Source organism: Felis catus, chromosome B4, assembly GCF_018350175.1.
Source record: "Felis catus isolate Fca126 chromosome B4, F.catus_Fca126_mat1.0, whole genome shotgun sequence".
Lineage (NCBI taxonomy): Eukaryota > Metazoa > Chordata > Mammalia > Carnivora > Felidae > Felis > Felis catus.
The window spans coordinates 120,768,091-120,790,190 of NC_058374.1; the positions used below are offsets into that span (position 1 = coordinate 120,768,091).

Sequence of the window (22,100 nt, forward strand, 5' to 3'; positions counted from 1 at the left end):
GCTTCAGGGACTTTGACAGTACTACTAAGATAGCATAGAGTAAAAGAAGGTAGTTTCCCAAAGGAAAATTAAGATGAAGAGACAGATGCTGATCAGAGTGAAAGAGCTGTTAATTACAATTTTATTTGGGTCATGTTGGGTTAGGGCCTGGTCAGTCCTTCCTAGACTTAGGCTGGTTATCATTACAGAGTTGCAAGTAGAGTGTTTGTGTGATACCCAGTTATGAGCATATAATCTGAATAGTGTAGCAAGAAGATACTGATAGCACAAAATAAATTTTTGCAGCCATACAGTGTAACTGTTAGAATTTCAAGATGATGTGGTTGGAGGTAAAAAAAAAAAAAAAAAAAAAAAAAAAGGCAAATCCCCATTTATAGGGCTTTCCTTGACTTGTCAGGACTTCATGTTGGACAGGCAGAATACTTATCATCATTGACCAGGTGTTTTTCCTGTGAGGAACAAACATTCCTCAAAGCTGCATTGCCAAAACATGCCCTGGCCTTGAAGTCTTCTGTTATGTTCTGCTGAGAATGATTGTGTGTGTGTGTGTGTGTGTGTGTGTGTGTGTGTGTGTGTGTGCATATGCTTACTACAGTAAAATTTCTGTAGGCAGTGTAGGTATCATAGTGGTCATCTTTGAGACACTAAACATTCGTTTCTGAAATTAATGAACATAGTCCTTACTCCTCTATTTCTAGAGCATTGAAACTCCCTTCCATTTCAATACCTATCTAATTTAGAAAGCTTATTGCTAGAGATTTTGTTTTAATATTATACAATAAGTTGAGTTCAAAGAGAACCTTTAACATTATTTATAAATAATAACATTGAGGTGATGCATTAAAGATATCTATTATTTTGGAAAGATAGTCATAAAATCCTAATTTACAATTCATAAAAAGTAGAATGAGAACTTAGCCACATTAGAGTTTATGATTTTTTTTCAAGTTTATTTATTTATTTTGAGAGAGAGAACTCAAGAGGGGAGAGGGGCAGAGAGAGAGCAAAGGTGAGAGAACCCCAAGCAGGCTCCCTGCTGTCAGCATAGAGCCTGATGGGGCTTGATCCCACAAACTGTGAGATCATGACCTGAGCTGAAGTCATATGCTTTAACCCACTGAGCCACCCAGGCACCTCTAGAGTTTATTATTTTTTTAATGCAAACTGCATGCATGGAAATAACATGTTCCAGCGTTGGCCATGCATTATACTCCCCTTAAGACAATAGAGAATTAGGATTTATATCAATGAGTAAGATAGAACAGTCCTCTCAAACAGTTTTTTATCTTGGTTTTGAAATTTTTAATTTGGTGGTGTTTGTCTTTGCACAGCAAACTGATACTGTTCACCTCCTTCATGTCCCAAATCCCTTTAAACATTTCAGGCGGAGAAGGGAGGGAAGTAAATGAGATCAGGGAGGAATACACAGGGAACACTTCAGTGCTATTTGTGATATATTATTTCTCAAGCTGGATGGTGAGCACACGGGTGCTCATTGTATTAGAATCTACAGTGTGTATGTGAAATAGTTCACACTGTATTTTGATAGAAGAGTAAATCTGTAAGTGACTCTAGGAAACACAAAGGGTGTTATTGATGAACAAAGTGGAAGAATTCCTAAAAGATGGAAAACAATGGCGTTAGATTGTTAGCGAATCAAGAAGAATATTCATGCCCCAAATCAGGGCAGGAGAAAACTACCAAAGATAAAATAATTCCAGAGATACTTTAATGTCAGGACAAATGTCAGGAGAATAGGAGATAATGGGTGAGCCATTAAAAGAATGAACTGGAAACAACTGAGCCCTACTCACTTTCTTGGAATGGAGGCTCAGCAAAAAGAGAAAGTGTAATGGTTGGACAGGGAAACAATCTAAAATAGTTTTATATTCACTAAAGTCATCAGAGTAAAAGGAAAAAAATATTAAAGGGAGTGGTGGATTGTGGCACTCATCTCTGGCTAAAGATAGGAGCTCAGGGGCGCCTGGGTGGCTCAGTTGGTTAAGCGGCCGACTTCGGCTCAGGTCATGATCTCACGGTCCGTGAGTTCAAGCCCTGCGTCGGGCTCTGTGCTGACAGCTCAGAGCCTGGAGCCTGTTTCAGATTCTGTGTCTCCCCCTCTCTGACCCTCCCCCGTTCATGCTCTGTCTCTCTCTGTCTCAAAAATAAATAAACGTTAAAAAAAAAATTTTAAGATAGGAGCTCAGACCTCATTAGAAAGAAGTCTGACAGGGCAGGGCCCTCGGGCACTTAGCACACCTCTCTCTTGCTGAGGAAAGGCACCACAGTTAGAACTTAGATTCATCAACAGGTAAACAGGAATTCATTAAAAAAAAAAAAAAGAAAGACAACCAAGCATTAAACATTTGAATGATACTTAAACACCACAAGAGGTACACCAAATCCAAAAAAAAGAATGAACCCCTAAGGGAATAAAGTAAACTTTATACTATTCTCTGAGAGACTAATGAGGCAATTGTATCTATCACAGCAGGTTACTATAATAAAGATCATAGAAATTAAAAATAGGATTACTTATGCTTAATTGATGGGTTGAATAGCAAAATGGACACTACTTAAAATTAAAAAAAAAGAAGCTGAGGGAATTTTCCCAGAGTGTAGCACAAGTGAGCAAGCTCTAGGATGGCTGGGGAAAGAAGCTAGCCAACATTGACAATATAGGCTATGTTGTCCCCCTGATACTATGATCCTCTCCTATCAAGAGGCCTTTTGATGAGCTTGCACACAAAAATAATCTCACACTTGGGGACCGTTCATCCACATACTTCTTTCCTAAAGCTTCTAGTTCCCAGGTTTCTTGTAGTTTTCAAGTCTCTCATCCTCTGGTCAAACCATTAGCCATTATCCCCATCCAATATGTTCATGCACATTGGACAAGAGATGCTGCTCTTGGTTCTGCCCTCTGGGATCATTTCTCTTCCCCACTGCAGATTAGGCATGCACAGAGCAGCATGTCAATGTCAAGTGGACGGTGGTATCTGCAAGATTGGACTCAGGCTGGACAAGTAAATTCCATGAGCTCACACTTAGAGCACCTACTCTTACTGCACTGTTTACATTTCACCTGGCCCGTATCTGTGACCTTATGGAGGTTACCTAATACCAGAGAAAAAATTCAAACCTGATTTACAGGTGGTTCTACGTGATATGGGTAGTACCAGCCAGAAACACAGTGCTGGCACAGATCAGTTGTTGAATTATTATACTTATGTATGAATCAGACAACAAGGGTTACCCAATAGTATCACTGGCCACAGAGTTAAGTAACAAGAGCTGGGGCTGCAATGCTAACTTGTTGGTTTTTATGGTCAAAAAGCTTTCTAGCACATTAGCAATTGCATTATAAAGGCACTTCCAAATCCACTTGTACAGAGTAAAGGGAAGAAAAATTTCTAGAAAAAAAGGTCTCAAGAAGGCCTTTCAGTCTTAAACATTCTCTATATAAATTATAAGAGGAGAAAAGTTTCATCTCAACATTTATTTCTCTGAGTTAGAAAATCTTTTATTTACCTGGGTAGTATCTGAGAATGTGCATAAGAAGTTAAACAGAGTCTTAAGCATTATGAATCAGACTGTTAATTCTCACAGAAATTTACTGAATGTTCCAATAGTAGGTAATCTTCTCAATGATTGGAGTTGGACTTTATTTACGCAGAGAAAAAAAGATTTTGCTTGTAAGTCCTCCCTCTAAAAGGTCTAACCTAAAATCGAATGATAATACCCTTGGGAATTCTTTTTAAGTGGAATAACTGTAATTTGTGGAACTGTCACTAGGTGGAGTGGCACTGTTGGGTTAGGAATTCATGCCTGGGAACTTTCAAAAACCATTCAGTAGAAGTCAATTTGTAAACAAGTTCAGTTGAATAATGGTATGTATATGTGTTGATCAAAATAAGCTTTATTAGGGAATGTTATAAGAAATTGTCCTTCACTTCATACAATAGTAAAACATTTTAAGCATTGCTGAACAGTTCTTAGTAATTCTACTAATTCTAATTTGGATTTTGCCTAAATCCAGGGTGCTCACTTGCTAACATTTTCCCTCCTGAACTCAAATAGGTGAAGTAGTAAATCAAGGTCTCTGACACCAGAGCCCGTATCCTCATGTTACCTACCATACCACATGCATACCTTTGTATCTTTGATATTTCTGGTCCAATCTTAGAAATACAAATCTAAACATGTATATTTTTATTCTAAAAATTTAAAACAAAATAAAATAGGCTCAGAGGGAAGACGTTTCTTTAAAATTATATACAATCTTCTGAGCAGCAGATTGAAGGACATGGTAATATTCTTAATGCATTTCTCAAAGTCCCAGCCTTTCATAGTAATGGTAAGCAATGTTCACATAGAATATTAAAATGGAGACTTTACTAATAAGGAGACTCTGCCCTGCATCCCCTCCAATAAAGAGCATGTGGCTGCATGTTTCCAGGGTTTTCTGATCTCTCTATAACCACCCTCCCAGGGCTTCTACCAGAAGTATATTAATTTCCTCCTCAACTCAAAAAGAATCATACACAGATTAGGGTAGTTGCATCTTCCAGTGGCATAAAATTATTTTATTTTATTTTTTTTTTTAGGGCATCAGTTAATGTTTATAAATTAAACAACAATTTGAGGACTCAAAGAAGTAGGTCTATTTTAGTACCCTTATTCATAGTAACTCTTTTATTTCCTTGCTTTATCATAGTCATTTATTTTTATTTTTTTAATTTTATTTTTTTAAATTTACATCCAAATTAGTTAGCATATAGTGCAACAATTTCAGGAGTAGATTCCTTAGTTCCCCTTACCCATTTAGCCAATCCCCCCTTCCATAATCCCTCCAGTAACCCTCAGTTTGTTCTCCATATTTATGAGTCTCTTCTGTTTTGTCCCCCTCCCTGTTTTTATATTATTTTTGTTTCCCTTCCCTTATGTTCATCTGTTTTGTCTTTAAAGTCCTCATATGAGTGAAGTCATATGATTTTTGTCTTTCTCTGACCGACTAATTTCACTTAGCATAATACCCTCCAGTTCCATCCGCATAGTTGCAAATGGCAAGATTTCATTCTTTTTGATTGCCAAGTTAATACTCCATTGTGTGTGTGTGTGTGTGTGTGTGTGTGTGTGTGTGTGTGTATGCCACATCTTCTTTATCCATTCATCCATCAATGGACATTTGGGCTCTTTCCACACTTTGGCTATTGTTGATAGTGCTGCTATAAACATGGGGGTGCATGTATCCTTTTGAAACAGCACCCCTGTATCTCTTGGATAAATGCCTAGTAGTGCAATTGCTGAGTCGTAGAGTAGTTCTATTTTTAGTTTTTTGAGGAACCTCCATACTGTTTTCTAGAGTGGCTGCATCTGTTTGCATTCCCACCGGCAGTGCAAAAAATCCTCTTTCTCTGCATCCTCGCCAACATCTGTCATTGCCTGAGTTGTTATTGTTAGTCATTCTGACAGGTGTGAGGTGGTATCTCATTGTGGTTTTGATTTGTATTTCCCTGATGATGAGTGATGTTGAGCAATTTTTCATGTGTTGGTTGGCCATCTGGGTGTCTTCCTTGGAGAAGTGTCTATTCATGTCTTTTGCCCATTTCTTCACTGGATTATTTGTTTTTTTGGGTGTTGAGTTTGGTAAGTTCTTTATAGGTTTTGAGTACTAACCCTTTATCTGATATGTCGTTTGCAAATATCTTCTCCCATTCCATTGGTTGCCTTTTAGTTTTGCTGATTGTTTCCTTCACTGTGCAGAAGTCGCAATAGTTCATTTTTGCTTTTGTTTCCTTGCCCCTGGAGATGTATTGAGTAAGAAGTTGCTGTGGCCAAGATCAAAGAGGTTTTTGCCTGCTTTCTCCTCAAGGATTTTTTAAATTTATTTTTTAATGTTTTTATTTATTTTTGAGAGAGAGAGAGACAGAGCATGAGCAGGGGAGGGGCAGAGAGAGAGGGAGACACAGAATCTGAAGCAGGCTCCAGGCTCTGAGCTGTCAGCACAGAGCCCAACACGGGGCTCGAACTCACGGACCTGATCATGACCTGAGCTGAAGTCAGATGCTCAACCGACTGAGCCACCCAGGCGCCCCTCTCCTCAAGGATTTTGATGGCTTCCTGTCTTACATTTAGGTCTTTCATTCATTTTGAGCTTATTTTGTGTATGGTGTAAGAAAGTGATCCAGGTTCATTTTTCTGCATGCTGCTGTCCAGTTTTCCCGGCACCATTTGCTGAAGAGACTGTCTTTATTCCATTGGATATTCTTTCCTGCTTTGTCAGAGATTAGTTGGCCATATGCTTGTGGATCCATTTCTGGGTTCTCCATTCTGTTCCATTAATCTGAGTGTCTGTTTTTATGCCAGTACCATACTATCTTGATGATTACAGCTTTGTAATACAGCTTGAAGTCTGGGATTGTGATGCCTCCTGCTTTGGTTTTCTTTTTCAAGATTGCTTCGGCTATTTGGGGTCTTTTCTGGTTCCATACAAATTTTAGGATTGTTTGTTCTAGCTCTGTGAAGAATGCTGGTGTTATTTTGATAGGGATTGCAAAAATCAGGCTTATTTTAAGGAAAAATCAAAACACACCTAGTTAAAGGTCTAAACAGTCCCCATTGCAAGCAAAGAGGAACTCTGCAGAGGACCGACCTGTGGGAAAGAGCAACCAAAACACAACAGCAAAATGCACACAGCATATACCAGTAACACTTCCTGAAGCAACAGGCCATGGACAGTGTATGCCCCTTCTTAATATAGCATTACTCTCAGGAGCAGGAAACATAACAAGCTTTCAAAGCACACAAAAGACAGAAACCTAGACGAAATGACAAGATGGAGGAATTCTCCCCAAAAGAAAGATCAAGAAGAAATCACAACCAGGGATTTACTCAAAACATATATATATGTAATATATCGGAACAAGAACTTAGAACAGTAATCATAAGAATACTAACTGGGCTTGAAAGAAGCATAGAAGACACCAGAGAAACCCTTGCTGCAAAGATAAAAGACCTAAAAACTAGTCAGGCCGAAATAAAAAATGCTGTAACTGACATACAAAACAGACTGAATGTAATCACAACTAGGAAGGAAGAATCAGAGGAATGACTATGTGATAGAGAAGATAAAATTATGGAAAATAATAAAGCTGAAAAGAAGAGGGAAAGAAAACTATTAGATCACAAATACACACTTAGGGAACTCAGCAATTCCAGAAAGCACAATATTATCCATATCATAGGAGTTCTGGAAGAAGAAGAGTGGGGAAAAGGGACAGAAGGTTTATTCGAACAAATTATAGCAGAGAACTTCCCTGATCTGGGGATGGAAACAGGCATTCAATCCAAGAGGCACACAGAACTCCCTTCAAAATAAACAAAAACAGGTCAACATCAAGACATATCATAGTGAACCTTGCAAAATATAAAGTTAAAGAGAGAATTCTGAAAGCAGCCAGGGACAAAAGGTCCTTAACCTACAAGGGTAGACACATGAGGTTAGTAGCAGACTTGTCCACAGAAACTTGGTAGGCCAGAGGGAGTGGCATGATATATTCAACATGCTAAATGGGAAAAATATACAGCCAAGAATACTTATCCAACGAGGCTACCATTAGAATAAGAGACATAAAGAGTTTCTAAGACAAGTAAAAACTGAAGGAGTTCATGAACACTAAACAAGCTCTGTGAGAAATATTAAAGGGGAACCTTTGGGCTGGAAAGAGACCAAAGCAAATAAGACTAGAAAGGTACAGAGACAATCTACAGGAATAGTGACTTTACAGGTAATACAGTGGCACTAAATTCATATTTATCAGTGATTACTCTGAATGTAAATGGGCCAAATGCTCCAATCAAAAGACATACAGTATCAGAATGGATTAAAAAAAGAAGACCCATCAATATGATGCATACAAGGCACCTCTAGATTGAAATGGAATGGCAAAGCATTTATCATGCTAATGGACATCAAAAGAAAGCTGGAATACCCATACTTGAATCAGAAAACCTATATTTTAAACCAAAGATTGTAACAAGAGATGAAGAAGGGCACTATATAATAATAAAGGGGGGTCTATCCAACAAGATCTAACAATTATAAATATTTATGCCCCCAACGTGAACACCCAAAAATATAAATCAATTAATAGCAAACATAAAGAAACTCATTGATAATAGTGTAATAATACAATAGTGGGGACTTTGGGGCGCCTGGGTGGCTCAGTCAGTTAAGTGTCCGACTTCGGCTCAGGTCATGATCTCGTGGTTCATGAGTTCGAGCCCTGCATCCGGTTCTGTGCTGACAGCTCAGAGCCTGGAGCCTGCTTCTGATTCTGTGTCTCCCTCTCTCTCTGACCCTCCCCCCAATTCATGCTCTGTCTCTCTCTGTCTCAAAAAATAAACGTTAAAAAAAATTAAAAAAAAAACAACAATAGTGGGGACTTTAACACCCCACTTATGGCAATAGATATATCATCAAAGCAGAAGATCAACAAGGAAACAATGGCTTTGAATGACATACTGGACCAGATGGACTTAACCGATATATTCAGAGCATTTCATCGTTAAGGAGAAGAATACATATTCTTTTTGAGTGCACATGGAACATTCTCCAGGATAGATAACATACTGGGTCACAAATCAGGCCTCAACCAGTACAAAAGGATTGAGATCATATTATGCATATTTTCAGACCACAACACTATGAAACTTGAAGTCAACCACAAGAAAAAATTTGGAAAGACCACAGATACATGGAGTTTAAAAAGCATCCTATTAAAGAATGAATGGGTTAACCAGGAAATTAAAGAAGAAATAAAAAATACATGGACACAAATAAAAATGAGAACATGATAGTGCAAAACCTTTGGGATGCAGCACAGGCAGTTATGGGAAGTATATAATAATATAGGCCTTACTCAAGAAGCAAGAAAAGTCTCAAATACACAACCTAAACTTACACCTAAAGGAGCTGGAAAAAGAACAGCAAATAAAGCATAAAGCCAGCAGAAGAAGGGAAATAATAAAGATTAGAGCTGAAATAAATGTTATTGAAAAAAAAAACAGTAGAACAGATCAACGAAACTAGGAGCTGGTTCTATGAAAGAATTAAAAAAATAGATAAACCCTTAGCCAGACGTATCAAAAAGAAAAGAGAAAGGACCCAAATAAATAAAATGAATGAAAGAGGAGAGATCACAATAAACAATGCAGAAATGCAAACAATTATGAGAGAATATTATGAGCAATTATATACCAACAAATTGGGCCATCTGGAAGAAATGAATACATTCCTAGAAACATAAAAACTACCAAAACTGAAACAGAAATAGAAAATTTGAATGGACCCATAACTAGTAAAGAAATTGAATCAGTAATAAAAAAATCTCCCAACAAACAAGAGTTCAGAACTGGACGGCTTCCCAGGGGAATTATACTAAACATTTAAAGAATAGCTAATACCTGTTGTTTTGAAGCTTTTCTAAAAAATAAAAATAGGAAGGAAAAGTTCCAAACTCATTCAGTGAGATAGCGTTACCTTGATTCCAAAACCAAAGACCCCCTTTAAAAGGAGAATTGCAAACCATTATCTCTGATGAACATGGATGCAAAAATTCTCAACAATATATTAACAAATCGAATCCAACAGTACATTAAAAGAATCATTCACCACGATCAAATGGGATTTATTCCTTGGCTACAGGGGTGCTTCAATATATGCAAATCAAACAACATGATATACCACATTAATAAAAGAAAGAGTAAGAACCATATGATCCTCTCAATAGATGTAGAAAAAACATGACAAAATACAGCATCCTTTTTTTTTAATGTTTATTTATTTTTGAGAGACACAGAGAGACAGAGCATGAGCGGGGGGAGGGGCAGAGAGAGAGGGAGACACAGAATTCAAAGCAGGCTCCAGGCTCTGAGCTGTCAGCACAGAGACCACGTGGGGCTCAAACTCATGAGCAGTGAGATCATAACCTGAGTCTGATGCTTAACCAACTGAGCCACCAGGAGCCCCTACAGTATGTATGTATGTATGTATGTATATATTATGTATATATATGTGTGTGTGTGTGTGTGTGTGTGTGTGTGTGTGTGTGTGTGTGTGTGTGTGTATTGGGAGAAAGAGCAAGGGAGGGGCAGAGAATTCCAAGCAGTCTCCACGATGTCAGTGTGGAACCCGATGCTGAGCTCTAACTCATAAACTGTGAGATCATGACCTGAACCGAAACCAAGAGTTGGATGCTTAACCAACTGATCCACCCGGGCGCCCCTTTATAGCATCCCTTCTTGATTTTTTATCAAGAAAGTAGGGATAGAAGAAACATACCTTGCCATCATACAGGCCACATATAAAAGACCCACAGTGATCACCATCCTCAATGGGGAAAAACTGAGAGCTTTTCCTCTAAAGTCACCAACAGGATAGGGATATCCATTCTCAACATTGCTATTGAACATAGTACTGGGAATCTTATTAGTTTCAGCAATCAGACAACAAAAGAAATAAAAGTCACCCAAACTGGCAAGGAAGAAGTCCAACTTTCACTCTTCCCAGATGACATGATATTCTATGTAGAAAAACCTAAAGACTCCACCAAAAAAAAACTGCTAGAAGTGATATATGAATTTAGCAAAGTCACGGGATATAAAATCAATGTACAGAAATTGGTTGCATTTCTATACACCAATAATGAAGTAGCAGAAAGAGAAATCAAGGAAATGATCCCATTTACAATTGCACCAAACCCCAGAAAATACGTGGGAATAAACCTAACCAAAGAGATAAAAGATCTGTATGCTGAAAACCTTAGAAAGCTTATGAAAGATATTGAAGACACAAAGAAATGGAAAAACATCCCATGCTCATGGATTGGAAGAACAAATATTGTTAAAATGTCTACACTACCCAAAGCAATCTACACATTCAATGCAATCCCTATAAGAATATCAAAATAACAGCTTTCCTTCCCTACTGTGTCTTATCTATCTATCTATCTATCTATCTATCTATCTATCTATCTATTTATTTATTTATCCATCCTTCTAAGTCTCAGTTTCCCCTACTATAAAATGGGAGTTTTACCTCTTACTTTACAGGCCTATTGTTAGATTATAAACAATACATATAAAATGTTTAACAAACTGCTTAAGAAAGGGAAAGGGCAGGGACGCCTGGGTAGCTCAGTCGGTTGGCTCAGGTCATGATCTCATGGTTTGAGTTTGAGCCCCACGTCAGAGCCTGGAGGCTGCTTCTGATTCTGTGTCTCTCCCCCACTCATGCTCTGTCTCTCTCTGTCTCAGAAATAAATAAACATTAACAAAAGAAAGGGAAAGGGCCAATGACTGGAAATTATTTTATTAGCATATTTACTGATAAATTACATCCATCTGTAGTTGGGAATTTCTAGAGGTACCCTATATCCTCAGGGGAAAGTAATAGGACAGTTGGGTTTTTCATTTGTAGTAGATAAAAATCACTTTTGTTTGGCTCTTCTTCTGCCTGTCCACTGGTCTTCCTCAGAGTTATCTTCTAGTCCCTTTTCTCTTCTTATTACCTTTCCTTTGGGCCCCTTGTCTTTCCCTTATCACACTTTTCCTAACTGCTGTTGATATCTTCTGCACCTCCAAGGTGCAAATTAGGCTTGTCTTGCTTCTGTCCTGGTTTGACTAAATGCAGTAAAAGATGTAACCATTAATGAATTGGGTATGTATCCCTTCTGACGGTCCTGGGGATGGGGCTCTTCTTTGCACCTTTTGTGTCATCAGAAGGAGAAAAAAAAACCACAAGTAGGTGAAGTAAATAGAGAAGAGGAGTAGAGTAACAGGTTGCCTATTTTTTTCCTGAAAGGTGAAGGTTAGGGAGATGTTTGGGAGGGAGGATGGAATGGAAAAAATAAATGCTCACAAGAAGATGGTCTAGGATTATAAATAGTAAGGGTCTATATGTCTTTTTTTTCTGGTAGTATAGACTGTAGCACCTCCAGTTAATCTGCTCATGGTCATTGTAAAAAATAAATGTTATTGGATCTATGTTGCCTCACCTGTCTTGTCTGATATAATCGCTATGTAGAAGGAAACTCTTACAGAAGAGCAGAAAATCAATACACCAAACACAGTACTTTTATCATATCTGAAAAGTCAATTCTTGGAGATCAGTGGTTACCAGGGATTGGGGGGAAGGGAAGGATGAATAGGTGAAGCATAGACTTTTAGGTCAGTGAAACTATTTCTGTATGATTCTCTGATGGTAGATACATGTCATACATTTGTCAAAACCCACATAATATAAAACACAAAGAGTGAGTACTAATGTAAACTATGGACTAATGTAAACTTGATAATGATGTATCAATGTATGTTCACAGATTGTAACAAATGTATCGCTTTGGTACAGGACATTGATAGTGGGGAAAATATACTTAAGGGGGCAGAGGATATATGGGGACTCTACTTTCTGTGCAATTTCTGTGCACTTTTTCTGTGAACCTAAAACTGTTCTTTTAAAAAAAATTTTTTTTAATGTTTATTTATTTTTGAGACAGAGAGAGACAGAGCATGAATGGGGGAGGGTCAGAGAGAGAGGGAGACACAGAATCTGAAGCAGGCTCCAGGCTCTGAGCTGTCAGCACAGAGCCCGATGCGGGGCTCGAACCCATGAACCGTGAGATCATGACCTGAGCCGAAGTCGGATGCCCAACCGACTGAGCCACCCAGGTGCCCCTGAAACTGTTCTTAAAAAAATAATTAAAATATCAGTTCTTCCTGAAAAAAAATTATGAAAAATGAAATTACCTTCTTTTGAAAGTGAGAGAACAGGTTTGTCACAGGTTTGTGATATTTGGAGGTATAACCACATTTCCACTTACTGTATGGATAATTTCTCAATTATTTATTTTTATTTTTTTTTAATTTGAGAGAGGATGGAGGTGGTGCAGAGAAAAAGAGAGAGAGAGAGAGTGAGAGAATCATAAGCAGGCTCCACACTTAGCTCAGAGCCTGGTGCTGGGCTCAATCCCACAACCCTGGGATCATGACCTGAACCAAAATCAAGAGTTGGATGCTCAACTAATGGAGCCACCCAGATGCCCCAAGTTCCTCAATTCTTGTGCTATAGGATTCCAAATCATTTCATCTCCTGTTCTGTTAAGAAATAATATGTGGACTTTTCTATTATATTGTATAAGGGATCAAAATTTCAAATATATGTTTTAACTTTTTGAAACTTATTTAGACATTCCCTATTTTCACAAAGGATTTCATGGGGATAAAAATAAAAAACACAAGTAATACATTTATTAGATAATAGGATATCACCAAAAGAGGACCAAGTAGGGTTGTAAATAAAGAGAAAGAATATATGCTAAATGTAAAGTTAACATTTTTGCAATGATTGAATAGAAAACTTTTGTTCTGAGTTCCCACATACTGTTGGCTCTTTTTACTTTGGCTAAGTCATGTTTCAAAATTATAAAGCATACAATTCATCAAAGAAGGTTAAAGTTTTTCCTTCTATAAATTCTGAAAAAAATTATGTGGTAATGTCTTCCACAGCAGTTTTATTTTATTTTATTTATTTTATTTTATTAAAAAAATTTTTTTTTTTCAACGTTTATTTATTTTTGGGACAGAGAGAGACAGAGCATGAACGGGGGAGGGGCAAAGAGAGAGGGAGACACAGAATCGGAAACAGGCTCCAGGCTCTGAGCCATCAGCCCAGAGCCCGACGCGGGGCTCGAACTCCAGGACCGCGAGATCGTGACCTGGCTGAAGTCGGACGCTTAACCGACTGCGCCACCCAGGCACCCCTCCACAGCAGTTTTAGAGCAGACACGGACATAGATTAATTTCTACACAGCTTTTCTTTTACTGGCTTCTGAATAAAATGGAAAGTATAACATTTAAGTTTAACTCAATGAAGACTGTTCTGTCAGAGTCTAAATACAATATATTATAGTATTTTGGTTAACACTAACCTTAAATATTTCTTTGCTCTTATTTCATCAGTTAACCCATTCCCAGCATGCTTTTTTCTTTTGCAATATATATATATATATATATATATATATATATATATATATATATGATGATTTATTGCCTAGAAACTTGTTGGGACTACTGTTTTAATCTTCAAATTAGAGTTCCTTTTCATTTTTCAGTAGCTTCATTCCTACTGGTTCAAGTACTTGATGATTCGTTAGAACTTGGCAAAGACAAACTCCTTTAAGAGGAGAGGTGTCATTACTACTTAAGCACATGTTTTGCATAAGATGACTTGATGCTACATCAACAGCATCAGAGCCAGTAAAACAGTTCTTGTATGTTCGTCAATGATGCTTCTTTTTTTATTTCCACCTGAGTCTGAAGGGAGTGAATAATATCATCCCATAGCTGAGTAGCTTGAAAGGACTAGAGCATCCTGAAAAGAAAAGAAAAAAATGAATAAACAGGTTTCTTACAATTTAGATTACACAAAAATATGTAAGTTTCCCAGTTTTGACAACCTTATGCTTTTGTGTGGCATATCTGTTGCCAGTGTCTCTCTTGTTTCTTCTCCTCCCATCCTATGTAAACCATAATTTATTTACTAACCCTGCACCATGTTTGTCTGCCAATAAAAACAGAGTAAATCTAGGAACTTGATTTACTGATATCAAATGCATTATTATGTGAATTTATATAGCCTTAATATTACATGATGACTAGCTATACTTAGTCTTGAAGAATACTTTTTAAATTTATTTTACATTTATTCATTTTTGAGAGACAGAGAGAAACAGAGCACAAGTGGGGGAGGGGCAGAAAGAGAGGGAGACACAGAATCCAAAGCAGGATCCAGGCTCTGAGCTGTCAGCACAGAGCCTGATGCGGGGCTCCAACTCATGAGCTGTGAGATCATGACCCGAGCCGAAGACAGACGCCTAACTGACTGAGCCACCCAGGCGCCCCTGAATAATACTTTTTTAAGAAAATATTTAAAAGGAATGCACACACACATTGGAGTCTTAATTATGACAGACCTGTGGCTTCATGAGGCTCTTTTCTTTTTCTTTTTGCCTTTTTTGACCAATGGCAAGCCCTTCATGAAAGAGATCTAGGGCAAGCAGCTGAATAAAACTAATTGATTTATCTGCCAGTTGATCTGTAAGAAAAAAGTTTGTGAGAAATACCGGAAACCTGAAAACAATAAAAATGTCCATCACTTGGGGAACATTTAAATAAATTATGTCATAGCCTCACTGTGGAATATTTAACAGCCAGTTTGGAAGAATGAGATTTATAGTATGGAAGGATTTCATTAAATAGAAAAAACAAAACAAAACCAAAAAAACTTGCTATTTTTTTTGGAGAATGTGTATACCACCATCTTAGTTATATATAAATGAATTCTTGAATTACATACAAGTATATGTAAATAAATGGAAAGGTATAGAAGGCTAACCTTCAAACTATTAACCTTTGGGAAGTAGGTTTATAATGAAAAAGGATGTTCACTTTTTATTCTATTTATTTGTGGGCTTTTAAATAATATACATACTTTTTTCAATTAATTGGAGACAGTAAAATTTTTCATTGAGATAAACTCACATACCGCAAAATTCACCTTTATTTCTTTTATTTTTAAATTATTATTATCTTTTAGTAGGCGCTAATGCCCAACATCGGTGTGTACTCACGACCCCCTGATCAAGAGTCATGAACTTTACCAACTGAGCCAGCCAGGCACCCCAAAATCCACCCTTTTAAAATGCACAATTCAATGGTTTTTCAGTACACTCACACAGTTGTGCAACATCACTATTATCTAAATCCAGATCATTTCATCACTTCAGAAAAAACCCTCAGACCTTAGTAGTCACTCCTCATTCCTCTCTACCCCAGTAAAATTTTTAAAATAACTTTCTTTTGTTTTAAAATTTTTAATGTTTTATTTATTTTTGAGAGAGACAGAGTACGAGCGGGGGAGGGGCAGAGAGAGTGGGAGACACAGAAATGGAAGAAGGCTCCGCTCTGAGCTGTCAGCACAAAACCGGAAGCAGGGCTTGAACCACCAGATCATGACCTGAGCAGAAGTCAGACGCTTAACCGACTGAGCCACCCCAGCGCCCCTACTCCAGTAAATTTTTAATTAAACAATTTTAAGAATGATAATGGAATAAGTTGAAACATCTAGATTGTTGTTTCTAGGTCTTTTGTTGTTAGAATCCAAGAATTTAAGCTCTCTCCTCCTTTGGAAACAGGATGCCCAATTTTGCATAATAGTGTGATGTTTATGACAAAATGACAGAAATAAAAGTCCATCACCTTCAAATGCCTTTAGTAACAGAAGCTGTCTATCCTTGAAATATTAGCCCAAGACCCTGTGGACAATGCGGAGACAGGAGTAGGGGATAGAGGGTGAATAGTGGAAAGGGAGGAATTAGAGGAAGAGGGGACCAGGGAGTGATGGGCGAGTAGGGACGGGGGTAGGGTGGAGTGGGGCGGAAAAGGCTAGGAGTCTATGATCGGTGCAGACAAGGGTGTGGCCATCTGCTTCTCTAACTTTCATTAAATAAGTAGTCTAGGTTAAGAAAATAATTCTCCTGATGCCACCTCGTACTTTAATCCTTTGTTGTTCTGAGTGCAGCCTGCTGACCAGCAGCAGCATTGGCGTCATCTGGGAACTTACTAGATATGCGGAGTATCAGACCCAATCCCTGAATCAAACTACATTTTAACAAAGTCCCCAGATGATTCGTGTGCGTATTCATGTTTGTGAAGCACTGCTTTCGTGGACACCTTGGGCAGAGTAGCTCCGGAAAAAGCCGAATAGCGAGCGATTCTTTACCGCGGACCAGACAGCAGGTGGGCTGAGAAAGGGGCGGGGTCAGGAAAGGGCTGGCCCTCAGGAGGCAAGTACAAACCACCCGCTCCTCTCAGCTGCCGTTCCCTTCAGAACATATTTGGTTAGGATCTATAGGGCTACCTGTCCTCCTTTTCCGGCAGAAGCCACCTTTAGGGCTAACGAAACTCTGCTCGCTCGGTCCTGGCCTCGGAAGCCTACTCCGGCTGCCAAGGCTACGGAATCGCGGAGTCAAAAGGACCGCGGTCAGCTAGCGCTCGGGTTCCTACCCTAGCTCGTAACACCGCCCCCACCTGGCACTCGGTGGGCGGGGCCCAGGGAGCGTAGGCCCCGCCCCTCCAAGCCTGACGGAAGTGACGTCATGCCCTGGCCGGCCGGTCTTTCGGTCTTCTTCCCCCTCCCGTACTCTTCCTCCCCAGTCCCTCCCCTCCCCTCCCCCTTCCCTCCTCCGGCTCCAGCCTTTGAGGCCGCGCGGGTGGAGAAGGCTATGGAGTAAGCCGGCGGCCGCGGCAAGGCTCTGAGGCTGAGCAGGGGCAGCCAGGAAGCGTTTGGGGGGGCGGGGGAAACGAGCCCCAGCACCGCCCCTCCCGGGAAAGAGGGAAGAGGTGAGTGACCGCCCACGGGCACAAGGCGATCTCCTTCACCTGCCACACTCCCATCTGGGCTCTCTAGGCCAGCAAGGAGGGAACGGGGAAGGACCCGCACCCGGCGTAGGCCTCCCAAGGCCCTTGGAGCTGGTGACTGTTGCGTGGTGACGGGCCTGACGGCTGCGGGCCGGGACGGTGGACGCCCGTGTGTAGCCGAGCTGGGGGACTGACGAGCTCCGGGGAGGGGATCCGAGAGGCCCGAGTTCCCCGAAGAGGCCTTGAGGCGACGGGAGACCGGGGCCGGAGCCATCTGTGGGAGGGAGAACCCTCTTTCAGGCCTTGGAGCTCGGGTTTCCGTGGTGGATATCTTGGTTCCCTTTTGGGAAATTGGATACTACTCCGCGACTGGGTGAGACCGCTCCAGTCAGTTCTGAGGTCTGCACCTCATTACCTGGGTTACCAAACAGCGCCCTACGGCCCGGCGTCCTTTTCAGACAGTAGCTCTAGTTCTGGAACGGAAGGTTATTGTGGGTGAGGTGGGTGGGGCAGGTGTTTTGCGAAGACTAACACTCCCCTCGGTGGCTCCCTCACTCTTCTTTTTCTAAGCGGGAGAGAAAGGGTGGAGGAAGGTTTAGATCCGTAAAGCTTTCAAAAACTTCTTGGGATCCGACTGAATACATACCAGTACTGTCAGGTCAGCCCTTATGACAGTCTTCATGAGACACTGCACTCGAGCCACTTAAAAGTGCCGTGTCAATAGTGACTTAAAATTGTAAGTGCAAACTAGTTTTTTGTAGATCAAATTCAGGAATTATTTGTATGATGACTTTTTTTTTTTTTTTTTTTTTTTTACAATTTGGATTCTGCGAATAGCAATTTTTTAAAGTAGCGTTTGCATCCCTCTCCATTCCGGAAAATTAACATAGTCTAACGAAAATGCTCCAGACCTGCCTGTCACTTTAAAAGCCAGTTGTATTCTGGTAATGGCTTGAAAGTCAGGTACTTGAAGCTTCCTTCTTTACAGGCTTTTTTTTTTTTTTTTTTGGTTTGGCATTTGTCTTATTCTTTAATATAAAAATATTAATTTTAAAGTTTAAATATGGTTTGTCATTTTTAAACTAGTCGTAAAAGAAACTTTTGGAGGATTGTTGTCAAGGAAAGGAACCTAATGGAAGGTAAGGACCTTCATTCTTTTCAGATCCACTTTACACACATGCTGAAACCTAGTCTTCTAAGATCCGTAAACATGCAACAGAAACAGACATGTATCATAGAATACTTCTGAACAAATCAATTATCATTAGGAATACCTACCCAACTCACATGTTTGAAATTCATTATTTACCCCCCGCCCCCCCAAAATAGGTCCTCTTACTGTGTTTAATTCAGTGACTGCGTTCATCATCCATCCCTTTTTTGTAGGAGTAGAGTATGACATCTTCCTGTCTCTCATGACTCATATCACTCTCTCTTGATGTCCTGTTAGTTTGGCTTCTTGAATATGTCCACTCTTCATCGTCACTACTAGTACTCTCATTCCAGCCATCATCATCTCTCATCTGAGGTATAACCAGCTTCCTCATTATGGTCTACTTGTATTTTCTGTGGCCTGCTCTGTAGTTTTCCACACCAGACTGAGTGACTGTTTCAGAATGCAGATCTAATCACATTGTCTTCATGTTTAAAACCCTTCAGTGGTTTCCATTGTTTTTTAAGAGAAACTAACATCCTTAACAACCTGTTTGGCCTCCCAGTTGCCTTTTGAACCTCATCTCCACAGTGCTTTCTGGCATTCCTTTCTCCCCTAGTCACCTTGTTCTTTCTGTTCTGCTTCAGGTACATGGCTTTTGGTTATGATGCTTCCTCTGCTTGGAAGTGCGCTTCTTTTCCTTTTCATCCAGTTCAGGGAAGACTTTCCTGGTTAAGGTAGAGTCTCATAATTATATGTTCACATGACCCCATTGCAGAGTTGCCATATTTATTAATACTTAATAAATTAATGAGATGTTTCTCACCTGATACTGTGTAAGTGTTTAATAAATGTTTGTTGAATGAGTGAATGAATGAATGAATGAATGAATGAATTCAGTGCTTACTAAATGTGCCAGGAATTGTGTTAAACATTTTATGTGTCATCATCTTTAATCCTCTGAACAACCGCATGATATGTGGGTGGCATTTCCCCCTTTTTATGGATTAGAAATAGTGTTAGGGAGGTAGTTGGTGGTTACAGTGCTAGTAAGTATTAGAACAGGCATTTGAACCCAGGTTTCCTTGCCACTGAAGATTGTGTACTTAGTCATATCACATTTAATTCTCACACTGTGCATCAGAACACCTGAGGAGCTGCTCAAAATACAAATGCTGCCCTGACTGCACATTTATAGGTTCTGATTCCAAAGGTTTGAGACGGTAGATAGGCATCTATGTAATTAACAAATTATTCAGTCCTTTGGATGTTACTAGATGAATTTAGATGTTCATCAGAGTTTGAAAACTGTTGCCTTAGACAACAGTTCAGTGCTTTATGAGTTTCAGTTTTCACACATTTTACTCCATTGTATTTCAGATTTTGTATATTCTTAAATCAGGAAAGAACTGTAGACGTAAGAAAGTGACCTTAGTGGTCATTTAGTCTAATTTCCTACCTGATTATTCCTTTTCCCCGTTCTCTAGCTGAAGGGGCTGAATAGTGAGATGCTGCCACCCCAGTGCTGCTACTTTTTTGAAATTATGGTAATTTCAAGAATCTGCTTGACTTCCTGTAGTAAAAACTACACTAAGTACATGGGGTTGAAGTGCCTTCACAAGAATTGGATGCAATCTCTCCTCAGATCTTACTGTTTAAATTGCTGATTTGGTGTTTAAACATATATTGCCTTGTAATTTCTTATGTTGTTTTCAAAGGCTTATTGTACAGTGGTCTTAAGTTTGTAAATAGTGATGGAATGTTTTACTTCTTGTTTCTCTTACTGTACCTAGTATGGTGCTTTCTACCTGGTAGGTAACCACTAATTTGTTGAACAGATGTGTGCATCATTGTTCATTCCTAAGTCTCTTTAGTGTTTTATGTTTTTCCTAAATCAGCTTGTCTCTGTTCTAGCTCAACTGATAATAATTAGATACTTTCTGTAGTTGTAAAGAGAATGATTGTACTCTGCTTGTGTAATCTTTGTTTTCTGAGTAGGATTAACCATGATGGAAAGGCTAAAGAATAGTGTCAATCATTTTTTTTGAAAACTATATCTTTTTAAAGCTTGTAGTGATCTCTGAGTGTTCTCACAAGAAAAAAATGTATTTCAAGAATATATCTCAGAACCATCTTACTTTAGATGTAAACAGATACACATTGCATATGGGAGTGTAGGTACGACATTTTTTCTCAAATTTTATGAATCATTTTACCAAAAGCATTTGTGTCATGTTAATGTAATTCTTATTTTGAATTACAAAATTTCATTTTACGAATACCTAACTGTATAAATCACTGTATAAGTGGTATTCTTTTATATTCAGGCATTTATATGGAGAGAAATCTCAGACCCTTGTGCTTCTTTAACGAATAAAGCAAACTATTTTGAGTTCATTGGTATTTATTTGTACTGTTCACTAGTGGTCAGTGTGTATTATTTTGTGCTTATTGAAAGTCTCGTTTCTGCTAGGTGCCGTGAGACTAACAAGTACTAAACTTTATTTCATTATCAGATGTAATTATAGTAACTTTTAAATTTGCATTACAGTATTTACAACATAAGTGTGAGCTAATTCTACTTTTTGATATTTTATTCTTGGGGAAGTAAGGGATTCTTGGCAGTTGTGTTACTTGAAAATGTAGGAATTTTTTTAAGTTTAAATCTAATTTTACCTACTCTATTCCTGCTGTATCTAGAGTTTGTAAGTAGGCAGAACTGAAAGAATTGCCAATTCCTTTCAGCTACCTGCCATCAGGTGCTGTAACAGTCAACCCACTTTCTGCCAGCTGCTTGTAAAATCTGGTATTACAGCAGATTTACCTTCTGGTTCTACCAAAAACCAAGTGATGACTGAGCCAGATACAGAGAGATATAATCTTGGAATCATAATTAAGTTGTCCCAAATCTTATTTTGCCTGGATTCAGGAGGGAAAGATGAGTGAATTTCACATGTATTCTACTAAATGGTATACAAGGGGAAATGGCTTATATGAATGGATATTTCTATCATTTGTAGTTATCTTTTGAAAAAAATACTGGCTATTTTTCTTTATTCAACAATCAAGTGAAAATTTGAAAAGCTAACATTTTAAGAAAAAGGATATTTGGACTCTAGGTTACTTATATGTCAGAGGAATATTGCTAATAATTCAAAATCTCATTTAAGTTCAGGTCTTCTTTTAAAGTTTATTTATTTATTTTGAGAGAAAGAAAGAGTGTGTGAACAGGGGTGGGGCAGAGAGAGAATCCTAAGCAGACTCCACACTGTCAGTGCAGAACCAGATGTGGGGCTTGAACCCATGGACCATGAGATTATGACCTGACCGAAATCAAAAGTTGGACGCTTAACCTACTGAGCTACCCAGCTGCCCCGGGTTCAGGTTTCTTTCTTTTTTTAAAAATTTACATCCAAATTAGTTAGCATATAGTGAGTGCAACAATGATTTCAGGAGTAGATTCCTT

At 38.9% G+C, this 22,100-nt stretch overlaps 2 protein-coding genes across 6 annotated transcripts in view; one reads left to right on the plus strand and one right to left on the minus strand.

The window, feature by feature from the left end:
* Positions 1–6,599: 6,599 nt before the first annotated feature.
* Positions 6,600–17,755, minus strand: DEPDC4 (DEP domain containing 4). Its single transcript, XM_045033174.1, is given in 8 exon segments — positions 6,600–6,655; positions 12,811–12,847; positions 12,849–12,898; positions 14,108–14,358; positions 14,360–14,417; positions 14,420–14,434; positions 16,982–17,123; positions 17,318–17,755. Coding segments are annotated over 8 exon segments (1,047 nt in total).
* The window catches only part of SCYL2 (SCY1 like pseudokinase 2), a 69,185-nt gene continuing 64,410 nt past the window's right edge, over positions 17,326–22,100 (plus strand). For 4 of the 5 annotated variants that reach the window (XM_019835381.3, XM_019835383.3, XM_011284172.4 and 1 more), the window contains exon 1: positions 17,326–17,463. The gene's annotated coding sequence lies outside the window, so the exon portion shown is untranslated. Of the gene's footprint in view, positions 17,464–19,281; positions 19,372–22,100 lie in introns of all 5 variants that reach the window. The other variant, XM_019835382.3, reaches the window with a different exon arrangement.